The sequence below is a fragment of the Benincasa hispida genome, chromosome 9 (assembly GCF_027475165.1).
Source record: "Benincasa hispida cultivar pf3 chromosome 9, pf3_genome.v1.1, whole genome shotgun sequence".
Lineage (NCBI taxonomy): Eukaryota > Viridiplantae > Streptophyta > Magnoliopsida > Cucurbitales > Cucurbitaceae > Benincasa > Benincasa hispida.
Window position 1 is genome coordinate 89,917,753 of NC_143486.1, and position 20,059 is coordinate 89,937,811.

Sequence of the window (20,059 nt, forward strand, 5' to 3'; positions counted from 1 at the left end):
AACGAGTAAACAATGACCAACACACATAAAACTCAAACTTTTCCCCAAAATGGTTTAACCCAATCTCAACCCACCCCCCAACAACACATTAAACTTCGTAAACATTCATAAACACACAAGAACTCCGAGTTCAAGGACAAGACGGATGTAATGAAACTCTACCCACCCCCCACGACAAACATGGAACCTCCCAAATATCAAAAACACACAAAACGAGTAAACAATGACCAACACACATAAAACTCAAACTTTGTCCCCAAAATGGTTTAATCTAATCTCAATCTCCCCTCTCCCTCCCCTCCCCTCCCCTCCCCACCACAACACATTAAACTTCGTAAACATTCATAAATACACAAGAACTCCGAGTTCAAGGACAAGACGGGTGTAATGAAACTCTACCCACCCCCCATGACAAACATGGAACCTCCCGAACATCAAAAATACACAAAACGAGTAAACAATGACCAACACACATAAAACTCAAACTTTGTCCCCAAAATGGTTTAACTCAATCTCAACCCACACCCCAACAACACATTAAACCTCGTAAACATTCATAAACATACAAGAACTCCGAGTTCAAGGACAAGACGAGTGTAATGAAACTCTAACCACCCCCCACGACAAACATGCACTACAAGAAAAACGGGAACTCCTAACGCCGTTTTAAGGCTTCGGGAGTTAGGTCATCGGGAGAGACGGTCTCTCCTAACGAAGTAAAGGATGGGGAACTCTCGACGCCATAAAGGTTCGTCGAAAATTCTCTGGGAACTCCCGACGCATCCAAACCGGCGTCGGGAGTTCCCGGGGAACTCCCGACGGATCTCCCGACGCCCGTCGACGGCATCAGAAGAGAGGACCAGACCCTTTCTTTTTCTCGTGCACATCCAAAAAAATTTATCTCTCAAAAAACCCTAACCCCCCTCGATTTTTTTGCTCGTTGCCCCCATTTACACCGACTGCCCCATTTTCCTTCTTCCCTTCACGCTTCCGCCACTCCCCCCTGTTGCCGCCCCTCTTCACGCCTGCCCTTCCCCCTTCGCGTCACCGTCCGCCGTCTGCCGCCACCTTCCCCCTTCATTGCTTGCAAATTTGTTATTTATTTTCAAGTTTTCATCAAGGTTTGTGCACATCCATTTCATTTATTTTCTCTTATTTTGTATTTTAATTTAAGCCATTGTTTTTAATTTCTAGCATGTTGGTAATGTTGGTAATGTTTAATTTTTAGCATGTTACTAATGTTGGTAATTAATGTTGCTAATGTTTAATTTCTAGCATGTTAGTAATCTAATGTGAATTATGAATTATTGATTGTTGATGTTATTGTGGATTGAGTTTTTTTTTCCCTTTTAATTCTTAAGGTTATGGATTACTTAATTTAGAAAAAAATATTGTACTTAACGCATTTAATATTTTAAAAAAGTTTAAAGAATCTACTAGACATAAAACTAAATTTTGTGTCTAATAGAAAATTGAACTTTAAATTTTGTGTCCAATAGGCTTGTAAATTTTAGAAGATGTTAAATAGATGAAAGGCCTATATTAGACACAAAATTGAAAGCTTGAAGACGTACTAAATAAAACATTTGAAAGTTGTTAAGACAATTTAAGCGACCTATGTGTTTATTTTGCCTTAAGAAATGAAAATTATGGAACTCAATGCTTAATAATACTTTGTACTTTGTCCTCTAAACCAGGTTATTGTTTTAGATTACAAGTTGGTCAGAAAATATTTATTTTTAAGGATGAATAAAGAATGGATTAAACTAAGGAATAAGTTATCAGTGGAGTATAGAGAAGAAGTATCACAGTTCTTAGATATGGCAAGGTTTCATGTAAATGATTCCGGACGAATAAGATGTCCATGCAAGAATTGTATGATTTCAATTTGGGAAAAGATAGATATTGTGAAACGACATCTATTAACATTTGGAATATCTCCTTCATATTGTGAATGGGTATATCATGGAAAGCTAGTAAACTTATCTAGAAGTCATACAAGTCATTCAATACAGGATGTTGAAGTAGATAGTATAGAGAGTAATGCTGTCGAAGAAAATGAGATGTTGAATCTTATAAACGATTTACAAGTTCCAATTGAAAACAAAAATGCAAATGAAGGAAAGATTGAGAATAATGAAATGTCCTTTAATGGTCAAGAAAGAGATACCACAAAATTATTCGAGGATTTAATGACCGAAGCACGTAATGAATTATACCCTCGGTGTTCGCAATTTTCGTCGTTAAACTTTTTAGTGAAGTTGATGCATATCAAAGTTCTGAATGGCTGGAGTAAAAAATCGTTTGACATGTTGCTGGAATTGTTAAAAGCAATGTTTCCAGCTAGCACCTCTATACCTACTTCCTTTTATGAAGCCAAGCGAAAATTGTGTAATTTAGGCCTAGGTTATGAGTCTATTCATGCGTGCAAATATGATTGTGTATTGTATTGGAAAGAGTTTGCAGATTGGCAACAATGCCCTGTTTGTGGTGAGTCTCGGTACAAAGTTAATGATGGCAAGGGTAAAAAAATACCACATAAGGTATTGCGTTATTTTCCATTGATACCGAGATTAAAATGATTATTTGCATCAAAAGAAGGCGCTTCTGACATGAGATGGCATAAAGATAAGCGAGTTGAAATGGATGATGTATTGCGACATCCAGCTGATGCAGAGGGGTGGAAACATTTTGATCGTGAATTCCCTCATTTCGCTTTAGATCCTCAAAATGTTCGTTTGGGATTAGCTTCAGATGGCTTCAATCCGTTTGGAAATATGAGCACTTCTTATAGTATGTGGCTTGTGGTGATAATTCCTTATAATTTGCCGCTTTGGAAATGCATGAAGGAAACAAACTTCTTCATGTCTTTGTTGATACCTGGTCCAAAATCTCCTAGAAAGAAAATTGATGTTTACTTGCAACCGTTGATTGAAGAGTTGAAAGAGTTGTGGACAATTGGTGTACGAACTTATGATTCTGTTGTTGGTGAGTTTTTTCAACTATATGTTACCTTATTATGGACGATTAATGACTTCCCTGCGTATGGTGACTTATCTGGGTGGAGTACAAAAGTTTATCAAGCATGTCCAATATGCAAAGAAGATAACTCGTCCTTCGGGATAAGAGGGAAAATATCATTTATGGGACATCAACGTTATCTTCCAGAGAATCATAGTTGGCGTCGAAGTAGACAACATGATGGAAAAGTTGAACGTAGACCTCCACCAGTCGTAATGAATGGAGAAGAGATATTATAACAAATAAATACGCTAAACTTTTATGCTTAGCAAATATTCATCGAAGCAAGATAAAAAAGGAAAGCGAACTGGACTAAAAAAAGTATTTTTTTTCCAACTTTCATATTGGTCCAGACTATTGTTACGACATAAATTGGATGTAATGCATATTGAAAAAAACATATGTGACAATTTGGTGGGCACATTGTTAAATATTAAAGGAAAGACAAATGATACAACGAACGCTCGATTGGACTTACAAGATTTGAAGATAAGAAAGGACCTACACTTGATACAGGTCAAGAACAGATTTGTAAAACCACATGCAGCATACACATTAACAAATGGTGAATGGATTTCGTTTTGTAAGTATTTGAAATCAGTGAAATTCCTTGATGGATTTGTATCTAACATATCACGATGTGTCAATGACAAAGATGGAAAAATATCGGGGCTGAAAACACACGACTATCATGTGTTGCTTCACAGACTACTCCCTATTGGTATTCGAGCATACCTACCGAAGAATGTATCCACTGCTATTGTTGAGTTGTGTACATTCTTTCGCAACTTATGTGCAAAGACAATATGTGTAAATGATTTGAACAGACTACAAGCAGACATCATAGTCATACTTTGTAAATTGGAGAGAATATTCTCACCTGCCTTTTTCGATGTAATGGTACACCTTACAGTTCATATACAATATGAAACCAAAGTGGTGGGTCCAGTTAGTTACAGTTGGGTGTATCCTATTTAAATAAGTTTATGAACATTAAAACAATTTGTACGGAATAAAGCACGTCCTGAGGGAACTATAGCGGAAGCATAGGCAATGAATGAATCATGGAACTTCTGCTCGCGATATCTAAGTGGGATTGAAACGAGATTTAATAGAGATGAACGAAATGATGATAACATTCCTGATCACGAGATATTTGGTGAATTTGAATTATTTAGGCAGAGGGTACGACCATTAGGGGCGTCAACTTTACGGACGCTATCAGTGGAGGAAAAGCGTATTGCACATTGGTATATTCTCAAAAATTGTAAAGAAATAACAGACTATCGCAAGTACGTTTCAAAATTTTTCCTTTTCTAAATTCTTGGGTATCTCCTTTGATATAACATTTAAATGATAAATATTGTAGGCAACATTTGAGGTTAATTTGTCGTGAAGCTCAAAGCGCCTCTGACTTATATATAAAACATCAACGTAAATTTCCCGATTGGTTCAAATCTCAGGTATACATAGTCATTTTGTAGGCAACGATTGAGGGATGATTAATTCTTTGTATTCATTTTTAATGTATAAGTAATTATCAGATTCTACAATGGCGCGAGAGAGAAGATATCTTTGATGATTTTTTTTCACTTGCAATGGGACCTTCGTCTGAGGTGCGCTCTTACAATGGATGCATTGTTAATGGGGTACGGTTTCACACTGTAGAGCGTGATAATCATCAAGCTACACAAAATAGTGGAATCCTAGTGGCCGAGAAGATCAATGAAAACACAAATGTGGAACAATTTCTACAGTGTTGTAGATGAAATATTAGATTTGCAATATGCGAACAGAAGACGTGTTTTCTTGTTGAAATGTAGATGGTTTGACACAGATAACAACAAAAGTAATAGGACATATGTATATTTAGGATACAAATCGATCAATACATCACACTTTTGGTATGTCGACGAGTCTTTCATTTTTTCTATCCAAGCACAACAAGTTTTTTACATTGATGACATCAAACATGGTAGCAATTAGAAAGTTGTTCAAGTAGGCCAAAATAAACGAATATAGGATGTACCGGAAGTGGATGATGTTGAAAACGCACAACTAGATTTACTAAAAATTATTGGTGGCGTCTGAGTGGATGAAACCATTGAGAAGGTTATTTTATGCAGAGTTGACGTTGATCCTACAGTTGTGGAAAGACCAATTACTATACATGGCGATCATGACTTCATAAACGATGATGATGAAGAACAATTATCTCCCAATAATAGTTCAAGTGCTGATGAATAATTTGAATTAGATTACGATGATGAGTAATGATGTATCTACTAAATTCTCTTTTTCTCTAGCTTACACGTATTTATTATTAATTTAATATTATTTTCTCTCTTTGGTGCTTGTATAGATACAATGTCAACCCCTAATAGGCAACAGAAGGCTGATGAAGAATTCCAGGAGTTATATCTAGGCAACACGGTATCTTCTGTGGGTGATACTTCAAGTTAGTATATTTTGAAATATATTCTGTTAACTGAAATACATCATAAACTGTTTTAAATTTTTTATTCTTCAGATAGTGGCTTAGCATCCAAACGGAAGAAGCGAGAGCATTCGCGAAACATCGAGTTGGAAAAATACGTACAAAAATATGGGAGAATCACAATCGTGATAAATGAGAGAGAGATGAAACCGATATCTCAACATTCGGTTCTTTCTAGTAATGTCATCAGCGTGGTCATGAGATCTGCATTTCCAGTACATTGTCATACTTTTGCTGAGGTTCCAAACAAGTTCATAAAATTGGCTAAAAGTCAATTATTGGTAAGTAATTATAAGTTTATTCTTTTATAGTCATGAACATCATCTATGCTAATTCTTCCCTCCCTCTTTTGTAGGCTCATTTCGATCTTGATCTGTCCAGTCTATGACTTAACCGTTTCATAGAACATCAAATGCAAAACTCGTTCAAAGAATTTAGATCAGATTTGCACAGACATTTTAGAAAGTGTGGAGATCCTCAGAAAGCACGTGCCAATTTGACTACTTGGCTTAAAAATAGGCCAGAAGATTGGTACTTTTTGTGTGACCGCTTCGAGAGTGAAGCGTTTTAGGTACAATATTTATGGCGTGTATCATTTGCTGCATTTACTAATACATCACACTATTGACATATTTGTTTTTCTTCAAATGTAGGAAATTTCTATGACGAACCGGAAGAATAGAGAGAAATTACCGTTCGACCACGTAGGTGGATCGAAGTCATTCTTGTAAATTCAGGCAGAGTTGCAGGCAAAGGAGGGTCGAGAAATAGGACGTGTTGACCTATTTAGGGAAACACACTCTAAAGGTGGTAAGTTTGTGAACGAGGCAACTGAAAGTGCACATGTAACATTTTTTTCTTTACTGTAGTATTTTTTTTTTCACTTTTAACTTTAGTCGCTCGTACTTACCCATTTAATTATTATGTCTAGCATCAAATGTTGGAATTACAATCCAACCCTAGTACTGTAGAAGGTTCTCAACCACTAACAGGGGATGAATTCTGTGAGACGGTTTTGGGTAGACGACCCGGATATTCAAAAGGTCTAGGTTGGGGCCCTAAGCCTAAGTCAAGAAGGAGTACCATGTCATCAAGCTCGTCATCTACTCAAGGAACGGAGGCGGGAATGGATGAATTGAGAGTTAATTTCCAATAGTCTCAGTCGAGGATTAAGGAACTCGAAGATGTTCAGAGAAGAATGCAAGAGGATCATGCGAGACAAATGGAAGAAATGAAAATGATGATTGAAGACATGTACGATCACATAGAGGAGACCCATCAAATTAGGTACGATTACTACATTATTTAGTTGTGTAATATGTTGTTATCCTGCAGTTATGGTAGCAAAGTTTAGTTATGTCATTTAAAGCTTTAACACTCTCATACAAATTAGATAAGCATCTCACCATGCCTTGATGTTTCAAAAGCCCAATCACAGTCCCTGAATCTCGCTCTCTCCCTGAATCTTGCTTGCAAAGATGCCCTTAACAGCTTCACACCCTGATTGACATCCAAAGTAATGACTTTCTCCACCAAAGCACCAACTTCTTTGATATTAAACTTGTTCAAGAGAGTAATACTAGAAATGGTGGACATTGGTTTCACAGTCAAATCATCCATCACCATGTAAGCAATCACATCCTTTACAAACCCTCCTCCCACATTTCTTTTTGCCTATGTAGTTGCACTATTAGGTGGATTCACAAATTCACAGGCTTGGTTCATAACATACGAACAACTCGGACAAAGATATTTAGGATTACTAGAAACTTTATAGTCACATCTATAAGAGCACATGTATAACTTCATTTGATCAGCTGAAGATTCAATATTAGGCAAAAGCAAGGTAGAGCCAGACAGTGAAACTTTAGGCTTCAAAAGGGTGTCTTTGCTCTGATTTGGTTGTAAATATGTGTCATTTAAAGCTTTAACACTTTTATACAAATTAGATAAGCATCTCACTATGCTTTGATGTTTCAAAAGCCCAATCACAGTCCATGTATCTCGCTCTCTCCATGAATCTCACTCTCTCTATGAATCTCGCTCTCTCCCTGAATCTCACTTACAAAGATGCCCTCAGCAGCTTCACACTGTGATTGACATCCAAAGTAATGACTTTCTCCACCAAAGCACCAACTTCTTTGATATTAAACTTGTTCAAGAGAGTAATACTAGAAATGGTGGACATTGGTTTCACAGTCAAATCATCCATCACCATGTAAGGACTAGAATCTCGCTCTCTCCTTGCCTCTCGCTCTCTCCCACCATGCCTTGCAAAACATATGTTAATTTAATTCAACTTTTTTTAAAATCTTAAAAGGGATCACTATTTTATGCCCTGTTTTAATTTAATTAAGATGTGTAATTGTGCTTTTATTCGTTCATGCTTGCATATGAATATGATTCATATTATTGAATTTTGTAATGTAAGCAACGAATAAGAAATTCTTAGCTGTTATATTCATCCTAAACTCATAAGAAATTATCAACTGTTATATTTAATTAAGATGTGGAATTGTGTTTTTTCTTTTCTTTTGATCTTATTTTTATTATTAAATTAGAGGGAGTCTTAACTTGTGATAACAAAGGAATTAAAAGGGAGACTTAAGCAAATTACATAGCAAAGGGGTAGTTAGCCCAATGAGCCCAAACTATGGGTTGAGCTAGAATCAAGGCCCATCCTATCATCAAGAGAAATGAAAGGCCCGCAACAATTATTGTTTCAATATTCCTAAGGCCCAAACTTGCATAAATGGATATGGATTTGAATTGAAATCTCTCCACTTGGACCCATTACAAATAAAAGAAGAAAGGGTAATTGCAATAAGTGGTACTTTTAGGGGGATTAATCAAGTGAACAACAATATATTTAATGAATTGCAAAATAACAAAATATATTAGTTATAGACTCCATCACTAATAAACTCTTATCAGTGATAAACTCTATCATCAAAAGACTCCAACCAACGATGAAGTCTATCACCGATAGACTCTGTTTCTTTCCCCCTTCCAAGAGTATTTCTTTACTATTATTCTACCCCATTATCCTATGCATGCACTAATATTATTTTGAGATAAGCTAGCCCTTCTTACATACTTCTCATACAAATTTAATTTTTACTAGATTCCAATTTAAAAGATCATATAGGACTTTTAAAAATTGAAAAATAGAGGAAATTGAATTGTTTATCGATATAACATTTCAATGTTTTTGTTTTATTGTAGAATGTTGTTCGGACATGAGCTGGGACAATTATTGAAGATGCTATATTCGAAAAGTGTTCTAGATGTTGTTCTCATTTTACTTATTTTATGTATTTCTGATATGAATGTTTATCGACTTCGTTTGGATATTGTAATTTTTTACTTGTTAGAAAATGAACTTCATTTTCGTTTATGTGAATCTTATTTGGTATAATATGTTTCACATGATTTCAGATCAAATTTTAAAAAATTACAAACGATATATTAAATTTTAATACTCCCCATGCATATAGGATCCCCCAACGCACAAAAACGGCGTCGGGAGTTAGGGGGAACTCCCGATGCTTACGTGGCGTCGGGAGTTAGAGGGGAACTCCCGACGCGTTGTAACTCGTCGAGAGTTCCTGGAACTCCCGACGCCGTATACTAAGCGACGGGAGTTCCCCCTAACTCCCGACGCCGTTCAAAAGTTCGTCGGGAGATCCTCTTCCGACGGATTTCTCCCGACCAAACTTCCGATGACCATTTATGCATCGGGAGCTCTCCCGACGAATTTTTCACACTTTTCCGACAAAATATGACGTTGGGAGAAGCCAGAATTCCTATAGTGATGGAACCAAAACAATAACCTGAAACTTTGCCATATCTAAAAACTGGGATACTCCTCCTCTATACTCCACTGATAACTTATTTCTTAGTTTAATCCATTCTTTATTCATCCTTAAAAATAAATATTTTCTGACCAACTTGTAATCCAAAACAATAACCTGGATTAGAGGACAAAGTACAAAGTATTTATTAAGCATGAACTTTGATTAAAAAATTTCAAGTTTGTTCGGAGTATTTAAAATTTTAACTAATTTATAATACAGGATTTGACTTTTTTTTATTGATAGTGAGTTCCATAATTTTCATTTTTTAAGGCAAAATAAACACATGTTTTGAGACTACTGTTTTTAATCATCTTTACAATATATTTTTAATCTATTCTTTTTTAACTGCACACTTACTCAATGAAAAATTGTTATGTAACAATTTTTTTAAAAAAATATTAAATTATTATTATTATTTACTATCTTATAAAAAAAGTGATGAATGAAGGTTCACATAATCCTTACTTTTTTATCTAATAGGTCCCTAAACTGTTTAAATTGTCTAACAACTTTCAAATATTTTATTTAGTACATCTCCAAGCTTTCAATTTTGTATCTAATATAGGGCTTTCATCTATTCAACATCTTTTAAAATTTACAAGCCTATTGGACACAAAATTTAAAGTTCAATTTTCTATTAGACACAAAATTTAGTTTTATGTCGAGTAGATTCTTTAAACTTTTTTAAAATATTAAATGTGTTAGGGACCTATTAAGTACCAAATTGGAAGTTTAAAAATTTATTTTATATTTTTAATATTTATAGATTTATTAGACACAACATAAAAAAGTTCATATACTAAAAATAACACATAGCATCTATGTACTAATTTTCTTTCTCCTTTCAAGGAAAGTTCGAAATGTTAAATCATGTATGCTTAGGCTCCAAATAACCAACATCATATCATTTTTTAGACATAAAGATAGTGTTGTAATCAACTTGAAACTTAAAAGAATGTAATAATGTTTATCTTTAACGAATTATGACATATTCGTTATAAAATTACTCTATAGACTTTCAGAGAATTGTAAAACAAATATATTATGCAAAATTGACGAGATCTTAACAAAAGCGACATGCACCGATATTGGATGATAAATATGTGCATTGGTTAAAATTTAAAATTTGTATCAAAGTTGATATTATTGAAATCTAGTGAAATTGACACAATCTTTAACATTGTCTTTTTTTATTAGTAGGTTAATTAATTATAATATTTATCAAAGTTGAGGTTTAATTTGATTAAATTGAAAGTTGTGAATAGAAATGGATACACACATTTGAATGAACATAATTTGTATGAAAGGATGTGAAATAATGATTTAAATAAATATATAAGAGAAAATAAAATGAGAAGATTACCGGCAGTGGCGGCGGGTAGTTGAAGGCGGCGGTTGAACGAGACGAGGAGATGACGACGACAGTGGGCAGTTGATTGCAGCTGCTGACCGAAGGGAGAAGTGGCGGCGGCAGCGAAAAAAAAGGGGAAAAGTGAGAGAGGGAGGGAGAGGAATGGGGGGAGGGTGAACGGCGGCGGCGGGGAAGGAAGGGAAAATGGGAGAGAGAGGGAGAAGAGTGGGGGGAACTGGTGGTGAGGGGATCTAGGGCGTGGGTTGAAATGGGGAAGAAGGGGATCTGGTTACCAGATCCCCTTCCCCGACGCCGCCCAACGGGCGTCGGAAGAGCTATCGAGAGTTCCAACGCTGAGATGGTCTCTCCCGACGCTCGATTTAGGCATCGAGAGAACTCATTTTTCTTGTAGTGTCCAGTGACCACCACCAACCAACCTTTAAAAACATTAATAAATATACTCTTAGTATATAACAAACTAGACAAATTTGTATAACAAATTTGTATATAAAGAATTGCAATATATGTATGTTTTTTTTTATTTTAATGAGTTTCTATCAAAAGTGTTTAATGACAAATGAATTTTTGAATGATATTTTTTTTCTAAGTCATTCCAAACACGACAATAGACTGCATTGTATAGTTATATTTATTTAGGTTATATGTGTAGAACTATATACGTTCGAAAGTTCTAATTTAATTTAATAACATTTTAATTTATTTTGTTGGTCAATTTAAGTAGCTGGAAGACTTAAAATCATTTTCTAAACGTAAAGATTCAAAATGTTTAAAAGAACCTAGCGACCAAATAAAAACTAAAATTCAAAATTTATTATTTTTTATTTCTCAAATGTAATTTGATAAGAAAAAATATAGTTTTTCAATAATTGAATTTAATATTAAAATACTAGTTTATTTCAATTTCAAGTTAGTATATTATGGTAAAAAAGAATTAATCATTTTCAAATTAGTTAAAGTAACAAAAGTTATGAAATTTTATTTTAAAATCTAGTAAGATTAAAATATAAAATTATTAAAACAATAGATTAAATAAAATTATAATTTTAGTCAAAATCTCTATTTCAAATTTTTTAAAAAAATATGCTTCTAAATGTTTTAGTTTATTTTAAACTTAACTATATTAAAATAATTAAGATGACAAATTTAAACTAATTTAAAATCTAATCGGCGATTAAATACAAGAAAATATTTCACAAGCTAAATATTTATAAATTTGCACTTCATTTCTAGGCTTCTTAAATCTGCACTCCAACTTCTTAAACTAAGACTTCCAAAATCTGTACTCCAAACACAGTTTTTTTAAACCCGAATTACCTAAACCTCCAAGCCTAATCCCGAGCTTAAGATTATTAGGTTTAAGATTCCAAGTCTGTCAAATGCCTCATTTGTTTCGCGAGTATCCTAGATATTCATGGAGTGGACAACTAGATTATGGATTGTTGTGTTTGATTTTCGGTATTGTAAGATGTCCCAACATCTGAAGATTCTCGAGCATCCTAGGATATCCAGACGGAGGGTATCGGGAGAATTTTGGATGCACTCTTGAAACAGGTTTTCCAAATTCCCGACCTGAGAGCATTTTCATTTTACATTTTTGTCCTTAATAAAATTTGTTTATTAAAAAAAGAAAAAAAAACGTGCACCAATTATTTTTCTTTTTTAGAAAACGACTGCCAAATATTTTTTTTCGTCACTTTGTGTATTTTTCTTCTGATGTACATTTCAGATTAATTGAACTTTGATTCTCATTTTAAATATTAATAAACCATAATAAATTGTGGTGGCAAAAAAAATAATTATAACAATAATAATAATTGTTGTCCTCTGCGTTTTGACTCGAGACTTCAGAAATAATATATACATTCTCATTCCACAGTTTTTTATCTTACGTTTTCTTCGTGCTGCACTGTTATGTCAATTTATTAAATAAATTTTTTGTAACAACTCGATCAAAATAACTCAATAGAGGCAAAACTAGAAAAATATTGTCTATTTAAAAACAAAGCTCCATTGTTCCAATAAGCAACAAATTATCTATCCATTTATAACCCTATTTTAAAATAAGAGATAAAAGTAAAGAAATTTAAGGAAAATAGCCTCTTTTTTCCTAGATTTTAAATTAAATTTTAATAATGATAAAAAGGGTGTAATTTCCTTTTAAAAAGTGAAAAGGCTCACCTCAATCCTTAACAAAAATGTTAATTATTCACATCATTATTAGTTTATTATACATGACCAAAGTAAAGCCATAGAAATAGAAACTTTGTAAAACCACAAAAGAGGATTACCAGAATGAAACAGAAATTAAATAGAACACTGCTAAGAAATTAGTTATATTCAACTTAATATCATAAAAGCAGCATAAGGTCAATATACAGTACTTTCCCAGTCATCTACCCAAAAATGCAGTTCAAAAAAATAACATGGGAAAACCATCTATACAAAAAAGAATAATCAATTACAATTCCCTTCCCCCAACCCCTCAAAACTTCACCAATAATAATTGGTTGAATCAAAAGCCTCTGAAATTGAGTTCCAATCATCTAAAAACATATTATCAGAGAACTCATAGTCCAAACAAGTTTGCTTCAGCTTTTTCCTTGGCCACCATTTCAGATTATTTGAGATCCTGATTTTCTCTAGCAAATCCTTCTGGCATCTCACAGTGTGTTGAAAACCCAAGAATGTGTACTTGATCAGCTCTAATCTATCAGAATCTGTCATTTGGGAGAACCCAAATCCGGTTGTCCAAGTGCTGAGAGCCTCAGGAACAGCAGGTAATGTCAGCCTCTTCACTCCTAATTCTATAAGCTGATGTTCCAGCTCGTTCATCAATCTGCGGCACATTCCTTGTCTGCGGTATTTCAATCGAGTGGCAACTAAAGGAATTTCAGCCACTTCATCTCCATAAACTCTCACTGTTGCTACTGTGATTACTGTGTGTTTTCTCTCTAAAACCACTGTGTAAAACCCTTCAAAGTTTAAGCGTTTTGACTCTGATCTTCTGCTTAAGAGAACATCTTCAATGAGGTCGCTTTTGGTGATGGGGTCCTTTACAGGACGAAAACTCTTGTGCATTACACCAAGGGCAATATTCAACTTCTTCCTCTGATACTCAGCCATTTTATCTGGACAATATTTCATTAATGTCCATATGAGGTTTTCTTCTTTTTTCCCAACTGGGATTTGTTTCCATAAAAGCTTCTGCAGACCCATGTGGATATCTTCACATCTTCTGGTGCAAAACCAGTTTTCTCTATCGATGGTTTGATCTGAATCATCTTCAAGCACTTGAATGCTCTTTACACAACCAATATGAACATTCTGGTCACATTGAACACATTTAACAAAAGATATATCAAAAGAGGAAACCTGATCATCAAAGTCGTATGAAACTTGGCCACAAATCTTGCAGCAGCATGAAGGGCAGTACCAATCCCCAGATGGGATGCCTTTGAAACCGAGGCAACTGCCATGAAAAGCAGCAGGGCAGAGATCGCACAAAATCAATTCACCCCCGAAATGACAAACGGAACAGATGCAGTCGTTTTTGTCCAGGCAGGGCGTGTCAGAATGAGCATTGTCATTATTATTGTTTACCTTTTTCTCAGTGGCTTTTGTCTCGTTCTGAGTCCGATTATTGTTTGGATTCAATTGCTTTTGACAGTCCAGTAAGGATCGCCCATCTTCCAAAAAGATATTGGCCGCCGGCCTATGCTTTGTACTGCCTGTATGAGCCTCAAATTTACTGATAGTGAACAGATTATAGCAACAGTCGCATTTAATAATACCTTCATTTGTTACCGATCCCCACCAAGTTATTGATGGACCGTCCTTCGATGCTACAGTGGAATAGACTCTATCTCCTGGCGAAACTAACCCATGATCCATCAAATATGACAGACCCGTTCGTGGATTCCGCCGTGAATTACCCTTCGCCGCCTTCCGCGGCTGCGGTTTCTGGTTCCCCAAATATTGCACAGACAGTACTGGTGATTTCACGCGTTGCGTTTCGTCTTTAGGTTTTTCAAATGAGGACGCCGCAGTTTCTTTTTCTGGTTGTGAATAGTTCTTTGGACTTAGGGAATTATGATCGGCAGCGGCGGTGCCTCCTTGATCGATATAGGCTGCAGTGATTTGATCGATGGACGGTACTGGTGATTCAACGAGTACCGATTCGTCTTCAGGTTTCTCAAATGAGAACGCCGCAGTTTCTTTTTCTGGTTGTGAATAGTTCTTTTGAGTAAGTGAATGATAGGCGACTGCGGTGACTCCTTGATCTATACAAGCTTTGCAGGCGGTTCTGAGAGAAATATAAACCTTGCCATTAGGAGCTTGGTATCGCAACTCCTGCTTGTTTTTCTTCTGAATATAGAAAAAATGCCATCCCGTCCACAAAAGATGCCCTAATGCATTCTCTTTGACGACCGATTTCTTGAGAGCGGTTTTCTTGTCGAGAGCAATCATGTACCAATCGACCACCGCCTGAGGCGATTTCTTCGCTATGAAATTCCGAGCTTTCGCCTTAGGCGCGTGCTTCACTGTGAACTCCCGAGCTTTCCTGATCGGTGGATAATCGTCGTCGTTGTCAGTATTGTCGTCGTCATCTTCGCTGAAGAATTCTGGATTATGATGAAAACGTAGGACGAATTTCGGCATGTTGGTGGTTGAGGGAGTGTGGGAAAAAGGAAACGCAGAAGAATGGGGTGAAACAGAAGGGAAAACAGTAGAAGCCATTAGGGTTAATGGATTAAGAGGAAGGACGAGAACATCCTGAGAGGAAAGAGAAACCCTAATTTGATGAATGGTTAGGAAATCGGAAATCTGAAGGAAATAGCTTGGTGTACAAGAATCTGAAAATATTTGATTTGAGGAAGAAACAGAAATATATATGTTTTCTGTTTAAAATAAATAATAAATTATAATAATAACGGGTCTTTTCTTTTTCTTTTTCTTTTTCTTTTCTTTTCTTTTCTTTTTCTGTCTCCCCTCGTCCAATTCAACTTCAAACCCAGTTTTCTTTTTACTTTTACCACACTATCAAATAAGCCAAGATTTTATCTTATTCCTAAATTTCAGCATATTTTCTTTTTTATTTTGACAATAAAAGTTCGTTTTTAATTCCATTTTTTAAATTTAAAAACAAAAACAAAAATGGAAGACAATAGTCAAAAGTATTCTTTTAAAATGCAATTACTTGATAAGTGTTTTACAAATCAAATTGGATAAATAACAAATTTTGGAGATTGAGTAGTAGTTAAGATGGTAATTTTCATTAGTAAAAAGGGAAGGTAAAGTAATTTAAATGAGGATCTTGGAGGATAGTAACTAAATCCATCTTAAAAGATTTGAAATACGTTGGTATAAACACAGAAATATTTGCTATTGAGATGGTTTGACCACCCTTGAATCTAAACGCTTGAGTTAATAAATAATGGTAAGATTAATTCTATATATATATCTTTACCGTTAATAGAGATATCCATTATTCTATTCTAATTATTTAATATAAGTATTTAAAAAAAGATTTGTAACTTGCCGGATTGGACTATATTTAGAAGTGATTTTGTAATTATCAAAATCACCTTTTCTTCTAATGATGATATTTGGGTTGGATTTTAAAAAATATCTAAAACGTCATTTTAAATTAATTTTCGAAAAAATAGTTGGATGGTGACTTTTCCGAACCAGGGTTTCAAAAATGGATATCTAATTCAATTAGGTACAATTAATATTTTTTTTTTCAAAGTATTGAATTAAATAAGTGGGGTGGAGAAATCAAACTTCTAACTTGATGGTACAAGTTAAGATATGCTCATTTTAGCAATAAAATAAACATTATTTTAAAACCTCAATTTGTCATAGGATTTATTATTTACTACCGTTATTTTACATTCATCATTTTTTTTATTCTCTATTATGATGTTTACTATTTTCTTCTCAAACTAAAATAATTTACACCTCAAATACTATTATAAATCAAACTAAAATAATTTATACCCAAACACAAACTATTATAATTTAATAATAAGATCTTAAGAGAATAATAATCGATTTCTTGTCCCAAACACCTCCATAATAATTCAAAATCACATTTAAGAGTTTGCAATCAAATATTAATATGATTGGATAAAAACCAATTTCACAAAATTAATCATACTTAAAAGCTCTTCTTCTACGACCACTTTCAACTTTCATTCCAAATGTATACTGGTTTTGTTTTTTATTGTTAGTTTAATGAAGTTTCTTAAAAATTAAATAAATAAATAATAATAATAATAATTTCATAAATGTTGGTGTTTTCGGGGAGAATATATTTCTTTCTTTCTTTCTTTCTTTCTTCTTCTTCTTCTTTTTTTTTTGTAAGGTCAATTAAATGATTATAAACTTGGAGAAAAAATAATTGCATAGTTTTAAGTAGGGTGTTCAAATAACCCAACAATTCGAATAATTCGGACTACTTGATTCAAAATGTAATTATTGGATTGAGTTAGTTTTGTTCTTGGGTTGGGTTAAATTTTTTTTTTTTTTTTTTTTGTTCGATTAGATTGGTTCGTGGGTTGGCTAAAAAAAATTCTGTTGAACCAACCCAACCCAAATTTTATATATATTAATAAAATATATTTCTCTTTGTTTAAAATTTGATTATTTTGTATTTTATTTATGAATTTTTAATAATTTTCTTTTAAAATTGTTATGATATTTTTCTTTGTTTAATGTTTGCAATAAATATCATAGATATTTGGTATTTAGCATTTGAATTTTATGAGATTTTAGTTAAGTCATGTTATATAATTTACATGTTTTTTAATTAGAAAAAATAAGGTATAACCCGTCAATCCAACACAATTCGAATTTTAAAGGTTGAGTTGGGTTGTAGACTTTATGAGTTGGGTTGTAGACTTTATTTGGGTCTAAGATGACCCTTAGCTCTAAGAAGATATACTGCGTATGCCAGCAGTTCATTTTTCCTAGCCATCTACTCGTATGATGTCTCATCTTTAGTTCTTGTGATGGTATATACTAAAATAAAAAAATCCTAGATTTAAAATTATGGAATTACATTGTTTCAAAATTTAAGCTTTGGATAGACATGTAGGGCAAAAATTAAGGATGAAACTCCATAGCTTTAACCTTGAATTATTAATAGAACAAATACAACAATCAACAACTAATGAAATACTTATTGTTTGCACGAAGTTTCCGGAGAAATTTGTTTCGTGGAATTTGAACTTTTGTATTTGTATTGATTTCAGTGTAACAAGTACAATCTCTAACACAATAATTCTTTGATGCGTTCAAAATAAACTTTAATATTTAAACTGGTTGATCTTCTTGGACGATCGACCTTTGAGTTTGTTGACCTTCTTAGATGATCGACTTTTGGGCTTGTTGATCTTCTTGGATGATCGACCTTTGAGCTTGTTGATCTTCTTGGATGATCGGCCTTTGGGCTTGATGATCTTCATGGATGATCAGCCTTTGGGCTTGATGAATTTCTTGGATGATCGGCCTTTGGGCTTGATCATCTTCTTAGATGATTGCCCTTTGGACGTGTTGATCATCCAGCCTTTTGGTTTATTGATCTTCTTGGATGTTTGATCTTTTGGTTTGTTGATCTGCTTGGATGATCGCCATTTTAGTTCAATCTCTAGTACTTGATCCTCTAATTCTTTCTCAATTAAATACGTACGCTTGACTTGAAGAAGTAGAGTGCGTGTTTTTCTTGAAGTTAAGTTGAAGTCTTGGAAGAGTCCTTGTATCAAGTCTCCAAAGAGTGTGCAGCTTCAAGAGTCTAGAAGTCTTCTGATTGTTGAGAAAATTCTCTCTAGGCTCTTTGGATTGTAGAATTGTTGACCTCCACAAATGAGTAGAGATCTCTATCTATAGTCGTATGCTTGGGTTTGGTTAGTTCATGCGCCTGGCCTTTGAGCGCAATTAGTTAGATTTGGGCTTAATTGATTTTGGGTCAAAATCTTTCCATTTTTGGGCTTAGTTGGACTTTAACCCAAATAATAATACCAACAAATTAATCCTATTTGGTTCAACGGTTATGATGAAACCACATTACGTCATCATAATTTGTCTTCAACTCTAATTTGGGACACATGGCGACTTTAATTAGTCCAAATTCAATTATTTGAAATTTTGTCATTAATTTAGTAAATGACTTGGCAATTTGTGATTGGTCCAAATATTCTCATTCAATAAATGCCCTTTTTCGAAATTTATGCACATATATGGATAGAGGAATCTCGAAAAATATAAAGTTGGAATCGAAATTCAAATATATCTGTTCTTGAATTTGATCTCAATTGATGTGTCAGTCAAACTATGAATTTAATACATAAGTTTAACTCGAATTTGGGATAAATTTTAGAATATGACCAAATTTTAATTTGAGATTTTAGCCTAATTTGATCTAAAAATAGGGATAAGAAGCTAAATTTGAATGAATTTGATATACAAATTTGTAAGTTGTTATAAAATTGGGTTAGATGTTTAAAATTCATAACAAAGAACAACTGCATGCTCACTTAGGTTAACCACTCGTTTTAATAGTTAAAATAGGTCGTTAAACTTGTAAAACTAGGGTTACAAACTCAACTGGTATATAATCCTGTCAAAGGCTGGGTACTTAAGTTGACGGTCTACGGAACACCTCCTACCTGGGGATTATGGCCGAATAATTAAGCGTTGGTAACCAATTTTATAAGCATTCGTGAGCGGTGTGAGGTAATAAAAACAGTTCATCACCTAGACATCGTAGGTTTAAAATCCATTTATAAATGTTATACTTGGATAAACCACCTAGACTTAGGATTGTTTTTATTAACCAAAAAGAAACTACGTATAAATTTCCCCAAACAACCTATGTATAAATTTACCCAAACATTTAGAACACTTCAGTGGGAGAATAAAAGTTATTAGCTCTCACGTCCTCAAGAGTTCACACCGTGAGATTCATGCTTGGCTTCGTGTCGATTTTACCTCAACTGCTCCATTCGGAAAATATTTGTATGGGTCAATAACAAAGTGAATGAGGGAAGTCGTTCATAGTAAGTGGGTGAAGGAAATGTGTCAACATTGTCCTACGGTCTCCTCCATTAGTTTGAACCGTGAGATTCCTAAGTTACGCCTATTGTTGTTTTTAGGCGGCACTAGCTAGTCGTTAACCGCGACGATCCCCTCGGAGGGTTGTAACATAGGATTCGGAACAACCCAGGCTTCAGTAAAATGAATAGGGTCTTATAGTTCCGTCTTAGGTATTTGTCTTCTATTTCGGAGGCATACTCATAACGTTCTGTAAGA

The 20,059-nt window shown here is 34.2% G+C and overlaps 1 protein-coding gene and 1 pseudogene across 1 annotated transcript; one reads left to right on the forward strand and one right to left on the reverse strand.

Annotated features, from left to right (window-relative positions):
• Window positions 1–1,745: 1,745 nt before the first annotated feature.
• Window positions 1,746–5,906, forward strand: LOC150034179 (uncharacterized; annotated as a pseudogene).
• Window positions 5,907–13,107: 7,201 nt separating this feature from the next.
• Window positions 13,108–15,589, reverse strand: LOC120084940 (increased DNA methylation 1-like). The gene has a single exon (XM_039040752.2). The coding sequence runs from the start codon at window positions 15,482–15,484 to the stop codon at window positions 13,238–13,240; it is 2,247 nt and encodes a 748-aa protein (XP_038896680.2). The 5' UTR covers window positions 15,485–15,589; the 3' UTR covers window positions 13,108–13,237.
• Between the last annotated feature and the right edge of the window lie 4,470 nt (window positions 15,590–20,059).